This window comes from Camelina sativa, chromosome 9, assembly GCF_000633955.1.
Source record: "Camelina sativa cultivar DH55 chromosome 9, Cs, whole genome shotgun sequence".
NCBI lineage: Eukaryota > Viridiplantae > Streptophyta > Magnoliopsida > Brassicales > Brassicaceae > Camelina > Camelina sativa.
In genome coordinates, this window is record NC_025693.1 from 3,878,300 (window position 1) to 3,895,929 (window position 17,630).

Here is a 17,630-nt window from a genome sequence, read left to right on the forward strand (position 1 = left end):
TATTACTGGTGTGCTACGGTAATAGTTCGTGATCGGTTGTATCCTGGGATTCATAAGTCGTGATTTTCCAAAAGCACTTACGGCCGATTTATTGAATTAAGGAAAGAGATATCATATCTCGCCTCCGTGATTTATTTACTGCTTTATATTATGCTGTTGGAATTCGTTTCTGATTTCATTAATTTAAATATAATTCGCATATTTTCTCAATTCAATTTTTGCGCTCCTAACATTGTCTTTCTCTCCTCGATGCTACAGCAGAAAACGTAGAAATACGCATCGTACGTTGACAACACAATTTCAGCTGTGCCAATCATTCCAACAAAACGTAAGCGAGAATGTGTCCAACCAAATAAACTCTGCCACAAAGGAGTCAATATGTATATAAGTCTTGACCATTTATATGAAGTATCAGAATATCAAATTTTAGAATCCTCTATTTTGGATTATTATTTCAGGAGTCCGCAATAACAAGACTATCTAGCATCCCCTTGCTGAATCAGCCACAAGAGATAGCTTTTATAAATGCATATCAAGGAGATAAGATGCTAGAATATAGGAAACACAGAAAAATGAAAGTAACCACTCTGCTCATATTCAAGGTAGCATAACAAATATCTTGTTACATAAATAAAAAAAAGGGAACATGCGAGAGATTGAGAGACCTTAGATGTTGTCTTTAACCTATGGATGACTAACATAAGAACTCATCAATACAAAAGTCACAAGGTGGCTTACTCATGAACACTAAAAGAGCTCATGATCTGTTACAGTTGCATAAGCTTCACGTCCTCCACATGGTTCAGAAAGGTGTGGACTCTACTAAGATGGTTAAACACATCCATTCCTTGTAATTTAACTCTTATGATTGTGTTCCTCTCCGAATTGTAGTATAAAACATCAGATGTATAGCGCTGCGACAACACAATATCATTTGTACTGGTCCTTCCAACAATGTATAACACAGACAGTCCAACAACATTCTTCCACATTGGAGGCAATGCATATACAAGCTTCGACCATTCATGTTTCTCAGCGTCTACTAGAACCCACAACTCAAGACTTCTAGTGTGGCAATAAATGTCTCCATAAGCCCCATCTGACTGAATTGCACCTAATCTACCCTCATAGTTTACCAGAGCTGGATTACCATACAGGGCCATGCCCCTCGCTTTCTTAACAAATCTAAACGTTTCAGAGCTAACATCAAAGCAAACTATAGTAGAAACCCCTGAACCTAGACCGACCATAGCTTGATAATACAAACAACCATCAATGCATATCCCATCGTGTGCAGGATGATGGGGTGTACAACAATCAACCATTCTCCAAGAAAGTGTTTGAGTAGCTAACGTCAGAACCTGATACTCATCACAATTCTTCTCGCCGTTACCATAACATGGCCAGGTCATGGACAATAACTTGAATAGTTTACCAATGGGATCATAAACAAAAAAGGTTCTCACACTAACCCTCCTCGTCTTCACTTTAGGTAAAGGTAAGGCTTGTCCAGTGCTGGGGTTGCATATCATTGGTACAGTTTCCTTCCTTCCCTTTAAGACCCGCTGATGTGTAAGACAGACCAAACCGCGGACATGACCACAGATTTGAGAGGTATCAAAACCTTCAAAGGGAACTTTCATCTGATAACTAGGAGACACAACAAGAGACGAGTTCTCATCTAGGTTTTGTAACTGCGGTGCTGTGAAGAAGAACAACTCACCTTTTTTCTCGCAGCAAGATAGTAGTTGCGGACGAGTTGAAGATCTGGTCAAGAACATCTCCGTGAACTCTCGACGGACAAGTACCGAGTACCAGAGTTTCGTTACGCAGCGACATCTCGCTATAGTTTTCGTCGACAGTTTCAAGAGTATTTCGAAAATGATATCAGTTGGGATCGGCTCTGAGTTTGCTCTTCCTTTTGGAGATTGTGTATTGCGACGGGAAATGGTTAGAGCTTCCTCAGAGTCGTCGTGCTGCCGCTGTGTTTTCATGGCGGAGAGTAGAACACTGCCTTCAACCCTAGTCGTCCCGTAGTTAGTTTTAGTTTTTACCAAAAGCACTCAAGTGAGGAATTTGATGAGATCAGAAAAGATCGTAACTGAATTCGAGAAATGTAAGTTTTATTATACTTTTTTGTAGTGCTTATATAAATTTACAATGTAGCCCATAACAAATGGGCCTTATGTTTTTAACAGGCCCTAAACCCAGTCACGTGCGAATCATACGCGCGTGGATGATGCGTTTCTTCTCCGTGAACACTCTCTTTTAGCCGATAGAAGAAGAGTTTTGCAGAGAGTAGCGAGCGTCGATGAAGGTCGTCCAACGGTCAACCTTTTTCGCTGTGATTGCAAAATCAAACCTTCATCACTTTCACTCGTCTTCTCAGGTCATCCTCTCTGTTCTCTGCGTCTTCACAAAATCAAATAAAAATTAAAAATCTGAACTTTTTTCAAATTGCGTTTTGGGGATAATGTTTTCACTGTGTGTTAATTCGATTTTCAGAGAATACCCATTTCTTCTGAGCACGAGTCACGAGAGTTTGTGTCGAGATTACTCGATAGAAAATGGGGGTTACAGAGTCCTGCATCTCCAATTCAGGAGATAAGTGTTTCTTCTGATAAAGGAATCGAAAAATTCTATTTTTCCAACAACACTCGTCCACATCTCGGAGATGAGATGTTAAAGAGAAAGCAAGATTCGTCTTTTTACATTCTGAGAGATGATCTTTTACATCCTCTTGTGAATGGTAACAAAGCTAGGAAGCTTGATGCTTTGTTACCACTTCTTGAAGATTATAAAGTCACTGATGTGGTGAGAAATGTGATCTCTTTCAACATCTCTCACTTAATTGGGCTTTTTTTTGTTGTAAAGCTTAGAACTTTTTTGTTGTGTATTAGGTTACATGTGGAGGTTGTCAAAGTGCACATACAGCTGCAGTTGGTAAATATTTTGGAATCTTGTAGAGAACTGAAATCGAATTAGTTTTTTATTGTAATTGGAAATCAGGTGTTTGTATCTTGCAGCTGTTTCATGTGCCGAGAGAGGTCTAAGATCACATTTGCTACTCCGTGGAGAACAGCCCGAGGTTTTGACTGGTTATAATCTTGTTTCAACTATGTATGGGAATGTTCAGTATGTTCCAAGATCGAGGTATGCCAATAGAGAGGAAATGCTGAGAACTTACGCGGATCTGGTTGCTGGGGATGATGGTTCTGTCTTATGGGTTAAAGACATTGTTGAGGGACTTGAGGCTACGGATGTTGCAAAAATGGATGATCTGTCGAGTTCCAAAACTTCTCGTAGAAAGGTTTTGATCGTCAATGAAGGCGCTGGAGATGCTCTTGCATTACTTGGTAAAGATCGATTTTAGATATGGTTTTAGGTAGTGGACCAAATTATTGTGGAAGAACTGACCAAGATTATCGTTTAACAAGGGGCTTTGTCACAACGCAGGTATGTTTCGGTTAGTGCAGTACTTGTCACAAGATCATTTACTCGGAAAGACAAAGCCGGTCAGATTTGTAGTTGATGCTGGTACTGGAACAACTACTGTGGGCTTAGGAGTTGCAGCTATGTGTTTAGGGTTAGGCTTTGTTCACAAGATTTATCGATACACTTTGTGTCTGTATGTTTCTCGTGTACCTAAGCTTTTAGCATCTTGATTACTATCCCACTTAAAAATTCTTCTCAGGCTTCCATGGGAGATCAATGCTGTGATGCTAGCTGATACACTCGAAAATTACAAAAGACATGAAGATCGCTTGATAGCAGAATTTACGAGGCAGTTTCCTGCATCGGTCTTCTGCAGCAGCTTGGATATGAATCATATGATCAAATGGGTAGATCGTCAACATCCGAGAAAGTATGCATGCAACTTCTTCCTTTCACACCAAGTTTGAAGCTTGATAAAGTGGTTTGATGGGTACTTCTTAGATCAGTTATCAATCTCCTTTTGTTCTTGCAGATTTGGGAAAGTCTTGGAAGGAGAAGTGGAGATGTGTCAGAAAATTGCACAGGAGACGGGAGTTTTAGTGGATCCGATGTATACTTTAGCTGCTTGGGAGATAGCAGCAGAGCTTGTGCAGGATGAGAAATCGAGCATTGTAGTGATGCTTCACACTGGAGGCACTCTAGGGATGTTTGGTCTTGCTCAAAGATACAAATCTTGCTTCACTAACTTGAAAGATTAGGATACAAAAGATTAGGATACAATTTCCAAGACTTGAGCAGTCGATGTAATTGTATAACTCCAGTTGTTTTGCTTTGGGTTCAGTTTTAGCAAACCTCATAGAATTTCTAATTAAAAAATTTAGTTCAATGTTTAAATATCTTATAATGAATAATAGAAGTTTTAAGCAAAATGATTTACAAATAAATTGTTGACAAAAATGCTAGCAAATATAACATATACACATAACATTATAACAATGATACTAGGATTTAACCCGCGGTACACTGGAGGATAATATTTTAATTTTAAAAATTTTAAATTTATATTGTATTTATTTGTTATTTTATTGTTGTTTTATTAATTTTAAAACTATAAAATTTTATAGGTATTTGATATAAGTATTCAAAGTATAGGATTTTTGTAGTGTTTTCAAGGTTTTAATCCGTGTGGTATATGTATAGTCTAGTAATACATTTATCTCCTAGTACACATCTAAAAGTGTTTAAAAAAAAAACAATTCCACTTAACTCCCTATATTGGATTAATGCCAACCCGTCTCACCAAAATCAAAATAAGTTTTTGTGTAAAAAAAATAATCAAAATAAGTTTTTTAATCAAGTTTAATTATGTTAATTGTTTTACCAAATTAGCATATTTTTATAGTTTATAATTTTCCATGTCAATATATATAGTTTATGATAATTAATAGAATTTTTTTTTTGATAATTCCTCAAAAAATAAAAAAATAAACCAAATTATATGGGGGGGTTTTTCAAAATATTTAATGTGACATTTTATAATTGGATTTTCGGTTTAGGAAAATTATTAATGTTAATATTATTATGGAGATTGTAAATTTTATTATGGAAAATCTGTTGTATATCATTTAAATTTGAGAGATTCTAGCATCTATAAAAATAGTTTTGGAGATTTAATAGGTTAAAAACTTTAATGGGTAGAGTTGTTTTTGGAAAAATCGGAATGTATAGATGTTGTTAAGATTTTTTGGCAATAAATGTAACAAATGTTGGTCAATTTAAGAAAGTTTATTATTTGAGTTTCTCTGCAATGTTATTTATGTAATTGTTTTAGGGATTAAAATTGTAAAATAAATATATATATATATAAGTAAAACTTAAAGGGCATAAACCAAAATGTACTTCTAAAAATGTTAATATAGATATAAAATAGACTATTTTATATAAAAGTGTTATGAATATTTAAAATTGTAATGCATGTACGTATAAACAAAAATAATTTAGATAAATGATAAATCGAATAACAAAGAAGGGAAAGAAACACTAAAAATGATACATCGACTAACAAAGAAAGGGAAAACGTTCAAAATACGCAAACTTTTGTATTTTTGCAAAAAAAAAAGTACATAAGTTTTGGATTCCCATGAATAACTGAAACTGCCTTTGGGTGTCCCTGTTCCTCATGATATTGCTGATTTTAGGATAATTAGGAATATTGGATTGTCGAGAAATTTGCACACAAGAGGCACCAAGAAAGTCTTAGTGTTAATATGAAACGATGGTGCCTTTATTGACACCATCAAGTCACTTCAAGCTTTGGCAAACTTCAGAGCCGTGCCAAGAATTTTTAATAAAGGGACATAAGAAAAATCAATTTAATGTTTAAATATCTTATAGTGAATTAAAGGAGTTTCTTTAAGCAAAATGATTTACAACTAAATTATTAACAAAAATGCTAGCAAATAAGCAAATATAAATTGTGACTATGTAACATATATACATAACTATGATATATAAAATACAGTATTTTTATTTCATTGAGTAAAAAAAAAAAGAGAAAATTCTCAAAAATACGTCAACTTTTGTATTTTTGCAAGAAAATTACATTAATTTTTGGTTTCCCATTAATAGGAATAACTGATACATGTTAATTTTATGAACATACACATGTACATCATTACGGTTCAACATGTGTGTATGATATATATATATATATACATATATGTAAGATATGATATGATATATATATATATATATGTAAGATATGATATTTTGTCTTAAAATATGATGAAATATTTAATTCTTCTGTCATCTAAATTGTCTCCGTTCTTAATTTTTTGGAATATTAGTATAGCATATATATTATTCCTATATTATGAACATCATGACGTATAGTTTTATATTTTTCTTGTCATCTTAATCTTAAGATATGTAGCGTATTTCCTATTTTGATTTTTAATTTGTACTCATTTTAAAATTAATAATTCACATAAAGTTATTATTTAACTATTTTCAATATCTATTCACTTACTAATATAATTCTAATCATGTATCATTTATCAGTATATAGTTAATTAACATATATATTAATATATTAAAAACTAATTATTGTGAATTGTAAATATATATAAATTAGGTTTTTATCTCAATTATAGCTGAATCCTTTTCCTATATGATTTTAATATATGACTTCATCAATCATTTCGGAATAACGTCTTTAGTTTTGGATCAATCGTCTCGGATAATAATTAATAATATAATAAATGATAGGTTTCGAACGTCTTATATTTGTTGGACAGCGAAATTTTTTTTGAGTAAACTAAAAAAGCTATAAAACAATAATTGAGCAAAACATTTTAAAAATTTGGTACAAGTTTTTAAAAATACTTATTTAAAAGAATATTTATGTAATATAAACTATTTAATAATCAATTTATTCAATAAATTACTAAAAAAATTAAAGTGTATAATTACACCATCACCACCATTCACGTAGGAGGCTAGGACGACTTTCTTGGTGCAATTGGTAGTCATGGATTCTAATTCTAGTATATCACAAAAAGGAGAACAAATTTCTTTATGAATGGTTTAAGAGATGGAGTGCTAGCTTACATGCATACGGCATACCCTTTTTTGTGATTGGGTCACCATGCTGAAAACGTAAAATGAACAATGATTGAAAAGATCAAGTGATTGGGTCATCACATAATATTTCAGATTTTCTGCCATCAACTTAATTTTTAGAAGTAAACCAAGCAAGCATTGAAGTCTTCCCATTCAAAGTACTCCGAACACATCTAGAAGGTTTTCAAGAATGCTCGTCATCTGTATAAAGTAGAGTCATGGGTCGAAATTTGTTCTCAGATGTTTCCGTTGAACACAAGTGATATATACTAGAAGAAACTTAGAACATTTTTAGGTATTTAAAAAGCCCAATAGAACATAAACACACACAAAAAAAAGCCGAAACCATTTCATATATAGTCCCAGCGTTATTCAATATCAGTGTTCAAAAAAGCGGTCTAGGCGGCCGCCTAGGCGCCGTCTAGGCGCTAGGCGCTCAGCAGGCGTCTACATAACCGCCTAAACCGCTTAAAATTACATTAATTTAATTTTAATATTTATTTTTGATTTTTAACTATATATATTTAAATTATTAAGTTTTATATCTATATACGTAATTATAAATGTTTATATGTTGTTAATATAACTTAAATAAATATATTTTTCTTAATTTTGTATATAATTTATATTTATTTTTATTTTTCTAACATATATTTATACATAATTTTATATATATAATGTTTTATGTTGTAAACGCCTAACCCGCCTAAAAATCATCTAGGCCCCGATTAGGCGTTCTAGGCGCTAGGCGCTGGATCACCGCCCAAATACCGCCTAGCGCTTTCTTGAACACTGTTCAATATTAATTATTATACCAGCTGATATTATAGAATCGAACAAATATGTAACTTTGTAAGACGTAAAAGTCAAATTACCTAACAACGGGTCACTTTCTATCCTCATCTGATCATCTGCTTGTTTTCTACGACCGGAATATACAGTTTGACGTAGAGCCAGAAATCTAAAGATTGTTACTTTGTATCTTCAATGGTTTCTCTTGTTTTTTTCAGGCAACGTAAAGAGTGGGCACTTCAGTTTATTTTTGCTTTGATGGGTTCAGTTTAGCAAACCAACCATTGAACTATCGTACCGAACTTCAATTTGGTTATACTGAGATGTCGCTCGGTTAGAGTTTGGTTTGGTTGTGTTTTACAATTAGTATTATATGATATCTGATAGTTGATTGGTAAGTAATATGTGATCCAATGAAATTCTTTATAAAAGATATAAAATCGAACTTGAGTAGATAAATTCAAAAGGATAATAGTCTAGTTACAGTTTTTGATTTGGCTAGTCCATTTCTAATAAAAACTACAATTACAGAACTACGAAACTCTAATCGAATATTTTCATGTTTAGAGGTTCGGTCAATATGACTTAGTTTCACAGTTCAAATAAAATATCTACCGCTATTATATTCAGAAATCATAATAGAATAATGAAATCATTAAACGAAAACCAACGAGTGGATGAAATATTTCTTATTATTTTGGCCATGAGTAAAATTGGTGGTATTCCATGTACGGTTACCAAAACGAATCATACTTATACACCAAATAAGAAATTTAAAATATGTTTTAGTTTAAGAAAATGCGAAAAACAGAAGCAAACGTGGTAGGCAAGAAGTGGTATTAAGTAAAATATTTGTTTTATGATTGATTATCTGAGGAAAATGAAAAAAAAAAAAAAAAAACGCAAACCAAGATTATGGTTTTTGGTCGTTGGTTTTGGGGAGTCTTCTTCTCGAACCGAGAATTTTCATGTGCACGTGCGTTTGGGTCACTACTTCGTGTTTAACAAACACTTTCTTCACTACCTTTACTAATAGCCACATTAAAAAATAGTATTCCTTTTAAAGATCTTTCATTCTGATTGTATCATATAACCTTTTTGTAAACTTATTATAAAAAGATTTCAAGTTTAATGTGACTTTGTTATGTAACCTTGGACTCACGAAAACAATGTATCCATCCTTAAGACTGAAGACTGAAGACTTAAGACTCAAGACTCTCTAGCTGATTGGAGTAAAAGTATTGCCGACTTAAGATATTTTGGAGATCAGACATTGTACGTTGTAAACTTATATTATACATATGAGATATTTCATTTGTTTTTCATTTGTTCTAAGTTCAAACAAAATCAAAACACGCACACACACCATGTACAGTATTTATACTGGTATTTGGTATTTAAAATATACTCGTAGTCATAGACTCATAGTAAGGATACTGGTAAAAGTGAATCACTTTTGTCATCGGACTTCCATTTTTTTTTAGAAAATCAGAATCAAATCGAAATATTTTTTTATAGTTATATTCCCATTTTCCACTAAATATCAGAAAATAACAACAGAAAAGAAAAAACAGATAAATACCAATGTCACTTTCGAAATCTAATATATATATAAATATTTTGATAAGAAGTTTAGTACTGTATTAAAAGAAACATAAATAGGAGAGGGGGAACCAACTCAAAGCCTTCGTTAAATCTAAATTAGCTTTTGTAGTGTCTTTCTTCTTATACTCATAGGTCTTTATGAATTCGGTTTGGATCCGACTCCAATCACTAGCACTCGATATGTGACGAGAATTCGGACAAATAAAAGAAAAGAACATCAGGATAAGATCTTGTGGGAAAAAAAGTTCTAACTGAAGGCGAGCAGTATATATGAGTAATTTAGCTTCATTTTCATGGACGCCAGTATCTAAAAGGCGGTTATAAGAATAATGAGGGTTTAAGAAATAATAAGTGGAGAACAAATAAACTCTTATAAAACCTAATGCCATTGCCACCAAATCCAGCTATTATTATTGACTAGCTAGGCCTCCATTTTAGAAAGCTCCCAAGCAAGAATATGAAAAACTGTTAAGTTCCAAATGTCTTTTTAGAACTTTTAAGATCTTGTTGATAATCTAGATTAAATTCTGATACCATATTAGGTTTTCCCATAAAGATAGATAGAGATGAAAGAGAAAAGTTTTTGTTATTGTTTATTTTTCATTCAATTAAATCAAGTACTATATAAAACTAAAAACAACAATAACCAGTATAGCTTTTTCTTTTATTTTATCAAACACAATAACCAGTATAGCTTAACCGAGATATGTAGACTCTACAAATTAATTCTGTCCTCAATCTCTAGAGCTGTAGGTCATGGAACAATATCTATTCATGCTTGTGTTATGCCTTGTGGAGATGTGTAGACTCTATTAGAATAGATAGTTAAATTGATATAAAACATTGACATTAAATCTCAAACTTCTCTTGCATGGGTCTACATAGCTAGAATATATGTTTTAACTGTAGTACTGTACACTGTTAATATGGTATACAATAATACAACGATATAACGTTTTGCGAATCAAGAGTAAGACAAAAATAAAATACTACTAAATAGTAACCTCTCTGGTAGGTCCAAAAAGGCTCTCCCACAAAAATCACCCGAGATCATCACCATACCCATTTTTTCATTGTCGATAATACAATACTGTTTCAATATTCTACTACAAAACCGAAAATTTGAAGGATGAACATTTTCCACGTACTCAGTATTCGTGTCGCGTAGGGACTTTAATCTGTCTCAAATCAAATATATATACGCCTCGTAAAACCAAAGAACCCAAAACCTACACCAAAAAGTGCGTAGGGGTATTAACGTAACCTCCACAAAAACGATAGTAATAAATAATAAATCCGATTTAAAAAAACAGTCATTTTCGAGAAACTTAAATGCTTACAACATAAAAAATAAAATAAAAATAAACATTTGTTCTCTTCCACTGTCTTGTCTGTAGAGAAGTAAAGAGAGAGAGAGACAGACGACGTTACAGTATCTCTCTCTCTCACACGATCAAGATTCAAGAAATCTTTCATCATTCGCCGGAAAAATATCATTTCTCCGGCATTCATGGAGGACTCTAGAATTTTCCCGTTCGCCGGAAACTTAGACCCTCGTGCTCAAGAGTTCATACCACTGAACCCTATCTCTTCTCATTTTTACTTTCCGTACACTTCTCCTCCTCCGCCGCCGCATCCCCCGCCGTTGCCTCCATCTTCGTACGGATTATCTCCGTCGGAGCCAAGAGTTTTCACGTTCTTTAATCTTCCACCACATCCGATGATGTTCTCTTCTCCTCCTCCACCACAACCACCACCACTGCGTCCGTGTTTCAGCGGCGTTTCGGCAGCTCAAAGGCCTACTATACCGTCAAATTCTCCGACGCGGTCGCTCTCTTTGATATGCGTACCGCGTGACGTAACCGAGTCCACGGTGAGACGTGACTTGGAGGTCTTCGGCGACGTCCGTGGCGTGCAAATGGAGAGAATCTCAGAAGGAATCGTGACCGTACATTTCTACGATATTCGTGACGCTAAAAGAGCGGTTCGTGATGTTTGCGGTAGACACATGCAGCAACAAGCTAGACTCAGTGGTGGCGGCGGCGGCGGTGGAAGCTCACCTTCATCTTCTTCACTGGCGCGTGGGTTTGTTTCCGGCAGACCTGTATGGGCTCAGTTCGTAGTTCCGGCGACTAGTGCTGTTCCCGGAGGGTGTAACCAAGGAACGTTGGTGATATTTAACTTAGACCCTGATGTCTCTTCCATTGATCTCAGACAGATTTTCCAAGTTTACGGTACGGTTCTTTTTCTAGTTTCTATGTCTTGATTTACTTTAGCATTAGATTTAGTTTGTTTCCTCGATTTGTGGATATGTCAGGAATTAAAACATTTTTCAAAGACTAATAATGTTAGGCTATGATATAAATTACAATATTATTTACATGAATCATGGAATAATTGTTTGCATGTTATGAACATCATTTAACTTTTGAATATATAGATAATATTGGACCGTTTGTTTATGTAAAATATATTCGTATCAGGTCCGATCAAAGAGTTGAGAGAGACGCCGTACAAGAAACATCAAAGGTTCGTTGAGTTTTATGATGTAAGAGATGCGGCGAGAGCGTTAGATGGAATGAATGGTGAAGAGATCGGTGGTAAGCAAGTTGTGATCGAATTTAGTCGACCAGGTGGACTTAAGAACAGGTTCAGGTCATCTAGGCTACCACAGCTACCGTTTCAACCGCTTCAACCACCACCGATTCTAAATCCTCCTAATTTGAGGCAGTCTGTAACTCTTATGAAAGATAAAAACAAGATTGTGAGCCCTACTAATGGTGTTATTGATGTTAATGCTTCTATGCGTTCGTTATCTATCATTGATGACGTCGATAACAAGACCCCAGGAGGGGAATCCGAATGCGCGGAGACAAAGAGAAAGAACATGGCTAAGTGGGGGAAGAAAAGACAGATGAAGAACATGGAACTAAGTCAGTTCCTTATCAGTGAAGAAACCATGGAAGATCCAAGTTGCAGAGATCCACGTACCACTTTGATGATCAAGAACATACCAAACAAGTACAGGTTGGGCTTTATATAATCTAATTTACTTAGTATTAATAGATTACTAAATACTACTTTTTATAATCTAAAGTTAGAAGTATTATCTAATATTCTCATGGAAACTAAAATGGTTTAGAAAAACTAAAAATTTTCTAATCTCTCAATAAAGTGATTATATGGATTTAAAGTTGGAAGCTTTTTCAAACTATAGGATGGTTAAAGATTTAGATCTTTCATTAAAATATTCACATGGATTCGTGTGCTATATATATATCCTATATTCAAAGGTTTATATTCTAGATAAAATTCTCCAATGTTATGTTCCATCAAGCTTTTAGTTATATTCTTGTTTTATCATACCTTAATTGACTAACATTTTCCCGGATACTCTTATATTACAGATTCCTATTGGCTTTTGTTTATGAGATTCAATGTTTTTGTTTTATATAGTCAAAAGCTACTGTTGGATATGCTGGACAAGCATTGCATCCACATCAACAAAGCGATCGCTGAGGAGCACCATGAACATGAGGCTCTTCATCAGCCCTTTTCGTCTTATGATTTCGTGTATCTCCCGATGGATTTCAAGTAATCAAACATTGAAATCCATTGATTGTATAGTATTGGTTATATTTATAACTAAAATCTTAACTATTTTCTCTGTTGTGTATATTAGCAACAAGTGCAATGTTGGTTATGGGTTTGTGAACATGACATCTCCGGAAGCAGCTTGGAGGTTTTACAAGGCGTTTAATCATCAACGTTGGGAGGTTTTTAATTCGCGTAAGATTTGCCAAATCACATATGCGAGAGTTCAGGTATATTATATCAGTATTACTGAGTTTTGAAATCGCAAACTACATAAAGTTAATATGCTCGAGTTAACCCTATTCTGCAAATGCATGGAAGTTGCATAATATCTTTGCATATCCAAAAACTTAAACTATAAGTTGAATCATAGTCTTGAATTTTTTATATAATTTGGTCACAATGTGTTTATTTTGTTACTTTTGGTGGTCAATAACAGGGTCTAGAGGATCTAAAGGAACACTTCAAGAGTTCGAAGTTTCCATGCGAGGCTGAGCTTTACCTTCCGGTGGTCTTCTCGCCGCCACGAGATGGGAAGCAGTTACCAGAACCTGTCTCTATCAACATTAACGGCTGCATTAAACTCAATCATAGTTGTATTGAGCAAATGGACGGTCAAGATCACTCTGAGAGTGGGTCATGTTGTGACAGTGACCATGATAACAGTCATGAAGATGGATTTTCCGGCAGTAGCGTAGACGGAGGCCGGAGTATTACCGTGGAAGGAGAAACATCTTTCTAGGTGTATGTTGTTTGTATTGTGTGTATCATAATATATATAAAAAAATGTAAGTAGCCATGATCTTGGTTAGAATTTGTACCCTTTTGGTTTTTGTTTGTCTTAATCTAAACATCTTTTTGGTTATCAATAATTACTCACGCTAAGTTCTTCTGGGTATTAACATGAATTTAATAATGACTTATGAAAAGTAGTAAAACGTCACATCTTAATCCTCTTTTTCTTTACTTCTCTTTTTCTTTACTTCAAAGCTTCAAAGAAAGAAAGTGATATTTGGATTTATGTTCCGTATTTTAAATGAGAGACAGTGAAAATCTAGATAGGGACCTAAAATTGGGTTGACCTAGGGTAAAAGTTGGATTTCAGGCAATACTATCTTTGTTCTAGTGTGTTAGCTGTCTTATTCAGTGACATGTGAAAGAGACAATAGAGGACTCTGTGCTAGTGATGATCACATTCTGTATCTCCCTCTGATTCATGGGGCACTGACACGTGGTTTGATATCCACCTTACTTGGTGCATGGCAGTGTTGATTGTGATCGTTGACTACAACTTTAATCTTTCTGATGTTAGAGATGTCTCTAGTTTTAATTTTCAGTGGGTTTTGTCTATCTTCAGGATTTTGAAAACATTAAATCACTGTTAGCATTAAAACCCCGTTCCTAGGGTATTAATTGAAAGATTTTATGATGTGACGACTGGTACAGAAAGCTTTTACAACATTTCTAAATCACATTCTTTTCGTAGGGTTTAAAGGTCCACTAAAAATGATAATATAATTGTTTTTAATATGATTAAAAAACAATTATATTAAGGTTTAAGCTTAAATGTTGTAGCAATTATTTTACAGCAATTAATCTACGTTTAAAACCTTAATTAGTCACACACTATCAGTTTTAACTTTTAAGTCACACTTGAACTTAGTAAAATATCAAATTATTTATTTTATCAGTCTCTCAACACTGAGGGGAAAAAGATAAAATTGATTATTTTTATTTCAAAACACTGAGGCCCTGAATATTTAGTAGTTTTTGGCTAGATTTTAGTTTTTGTTTTTCTAAAAAACAGTTTTACAGCCTTTCAAAATTTTACAAAATTGGATTTTCTAAAAAATGAAGAATCTAGTTTTTGAAAGATTTAATATATTTTCACGTAGAGAAGAAAATAAAAAACCAATAAGATTATATTAGTTTTTCATTTTCTTCTCTACATGATTCTTTTCCTTTCATATCTCAATTTTTATTTTCAACTTTTTTAATTTTTAATTTTAACAGAAACCAAAAACCAAATATTTAAAACCAAAAACTAAAATCTAAAAACCAAAAGCTAAAATCCAATTTGAAAAACCGTTCTATTTTATTTATTTATTTTATTTTTATGTAAACTAAAATTCTAAAACCATGTGAACTAATTTTCAATTTTTTTACATAAAACTAAAATAAATAACCAAAAATACCGATATCCGTGTAACAAAACTGGACATTTTAGTAATAATGGCCCAAACTTTTTGACTCATAAATTCAAATTAGACCAAAATGTTGATAATGGTCCAATAACAAAAGGGACCTAAAAGTTAAGGCCCATTCATGCCATTATCTTAATTTTGACTCATGTTTTCTCTATAAAAGCAAGTCCCTCTAACTCCTAATTCATAATCTCAAAGTCAATCTCCGTAGCCGTCAGCATAATTGTTCTTACTCTTCATCATAGTTTCTGTTTGATTTTCAAGTTTTGATTTGTTTTTTACATTGAGAAATCAAATCGCTTTCAAAAGGTGTTGCATTCTTTGTTTTAGGGTTTTACGTACTCTGAAGGGCGTGTCACCGTAAGCGTATAATAAAAAAATCTTCAATCCGATCGATAGGGATTTTTTTCGAATTCGGATTCGTTCGAATGAAACAAAATACCTAAGATCCGATGGCTAATTTTGACCGATTTTTTTGGTTTTTTTATCCATCGGTTAATCGCGTTTGAGAAATTTCGATATTGATTTGGTTTAGGAATTGGGAAATTATTTTTGCTTCATAATGGTGAACTCTCTTAGATTATTTAGTGAGAGATGTTCAAGTTTCCGGAGCAAATAGTAAACTGGCAAGAATTTTAACAGCTCTATGTTTAAATTTATTTAGTCACATATATTTCCCTAATTTCATTACCTAAATTTTTGTTTTAAATGTTTTCTAATCAACTCAAATCTTTAGTTTTTGTTTTTTTCTTTCTGATTTGTGATTATGCCATAAGATTAACAATAATCAATGTTTGGTCGATTAGGGGAAGGGCTAATATGAGAAGTTATCCTCCAAATTGAACAAATAAACAAATGGGCCTTCGATTGATTTATCGGCCCATTTTTGCTAAAAGTCCTATCACAATGGTGGGGAAAAGATTGGAAGTTGGAACATACCGAATAAATTGTGTAATGAAAAACCTAAAATCAGTTNAAAAAAAAAAAAAAAAAGAAAAACCTAAAATCAATACAAGGATAAATTGGGTAAAAAAAAAAAAAAAATTGTTTTACAGACTGAACCGAACAAAAATTGAAACCTTATTATCAACACTAGGAAAGCGACCCGTGCGTTGCCGCACGGGGAGGTAAAATCCTAAATTGAAATTTAACATTTGTAATTCATCCTAAATTCTTTCTTTTCTCAATCAATTTGATCATTTTCACTTCTTGCTATTGTTTTCTGCTGATTAAAAAGCCAAAAATTCATTTCAATGTTATTATATTTGATGTTGTCACACACAAAAATGAGCCTTTTTTAGAGCTTGATTTACTATGAACATTACTTTTAACCATATATAAAATTTCATTTATGTTTGTCTCCGACCATATGGTACTATATATTGGTATCCTTTCTTTATTCGCTATTAGAAATTGTCTTTGTTGTTGATCATTATCAATCAAAATACATAGAGGCTGCTTCTCTCTTGGTTTATTTACTGTATCGAGAAAATACTAAATGCCACTTGTCGAAGGAAGGTCGAAGATTGAGATCAGAGTAGATGGCTGGATTGAGTTTCGTTTCCCCTTCACTTTGATACGCGATTTCTCTTTCCATAGATTACTGATTCACAAATCACAATCAATATTCCGATGCTGTAACCAAGTGGAGTTTGTATACAAATGATTTACTATGAACATTACTTTTAACCATATATAAAATTTCACTTATGCTTGTGGATGTTTTTTTCTCTCACTTTTAGATATGTACAAAACCGAGTTTTATATGACGGACCAATCAAACCTAATTGGTTAGTATAGAGTAACTCACATTCTTCAGCTACAACTTTTAGAGATATATATTTGGCTATAATGCTTTCCACAGTTACATGCATCTTGGTCTCACGTTTTCCCTCAAAAGATCCCCTTCTTTCCTCCCTTTTAATGGGTTAATCTTGATTGCCTTATTTCCTACTAACACATTTAATACATGGATTTGTAATATTTGCTTCAAATCACATATTCCTCTTTGGAAAAAAAAAATCAAGACGTAACAGTCTAAGAATGCATATAGACAAAAACTTGTACACTCATAAGCTATTCAATCAAAGTAATTCAATTAAACTACAAAAGTTCAGAAAATTAATAAAATATAGAACAGAGGATTTTATGTTGGTCTCTCCCAATCCATCCCATTCCACCGTGTCGGCTGCTCTCCTTCCAGGCTGCATCCCCCTCTATTTGATTTCCCACTTATGTCTATGAATCAGTACCATCATGTTTTTCAATAAACAACAGCAAAAACGAAGTCGATGTGGTGAAACAAGTGATAATAATATCCCACCTTTTGATGTTCTCTTCTTTAGGTTAAACACTAATTTTATAAATTTCTTGCATTTT

At 33.4% G+C, this 17,630-nt stretch overlaps 3 protein-coding genes across 4 annotated transcripts; 2 read left to right on the top strand and 1 right to left on the bottom strand.

Annotated features, from left to right (window-relative positions):
- On the bottom strand, window positions 768–1,994 carry LOC104714991 (putative F-box protein At2g19630). Its single transcript, XM_010432449.1, has one exon. The coding sequence runs from the start codon at window positions 1,992–1,994 to the stop codon at window positions 768–770; it is 1,227 nt and encodes a 408-aa protein (XP_010430751.1).
- LOC104710402 (D-cysteine desulfhydrase 2, mitochondrial) lies at window positions 2,257–4,322 on the top strand. Of its 2 annotated transcripts, XM_010426982.2 has the most exons (7): window positions 2,257–2,389; window positions 2,506–2,814; window positions 2,901–2,943; window positions 3,027–3,356; window positions 3,457–3,586; window positions 3,695–3,865; window positions 3,968–4,321. In XM_010426982.2, the coding sequence occupies exons 1-7, from the start codon at window positions 2,312–2,314 to the stop codon at window positions 4,191–4,193; spliced, it is 1,287 nt and encodes a 428-aa protein (XP_010425284.1). In that variant the 5' UTR covers window positions 2,257–2,311; the 3' UTR covers window positions 4,194–4,321. The 2 variants fall into 2 exon arrangements, with proteins under 2 accessions (XP_010425284.1, XP_019085297.1); XM_019229752.1 differs by lacking the exon at window positions 2,257–2,389 and having other exon boundaries at window positions 3,010–3,356; window positions 3,968–4,322.
- LOC104710403 (protein terminal ear1 homolog) lies at window positions 10,836–13,856 on the top strand. The gene is made up of 5 exons (XM_010426983.2): window positions 10,836–11,687; window positions 11,937–12,480; window positions 12,910–13,047; window positions 13,136–13,277; window positions 13,487–13,856. Exons 1-5 carry the CDS (start codon window positions 10,964–10,966, stop codon window positions 13,787–13,789), a joined length of 1,851 nt encoding a protein of 616 aa, XP_010425285.1. The 5' UTR covers window positions 10,836–10,963; the 3' UTR covers window positions 13,790–13,856.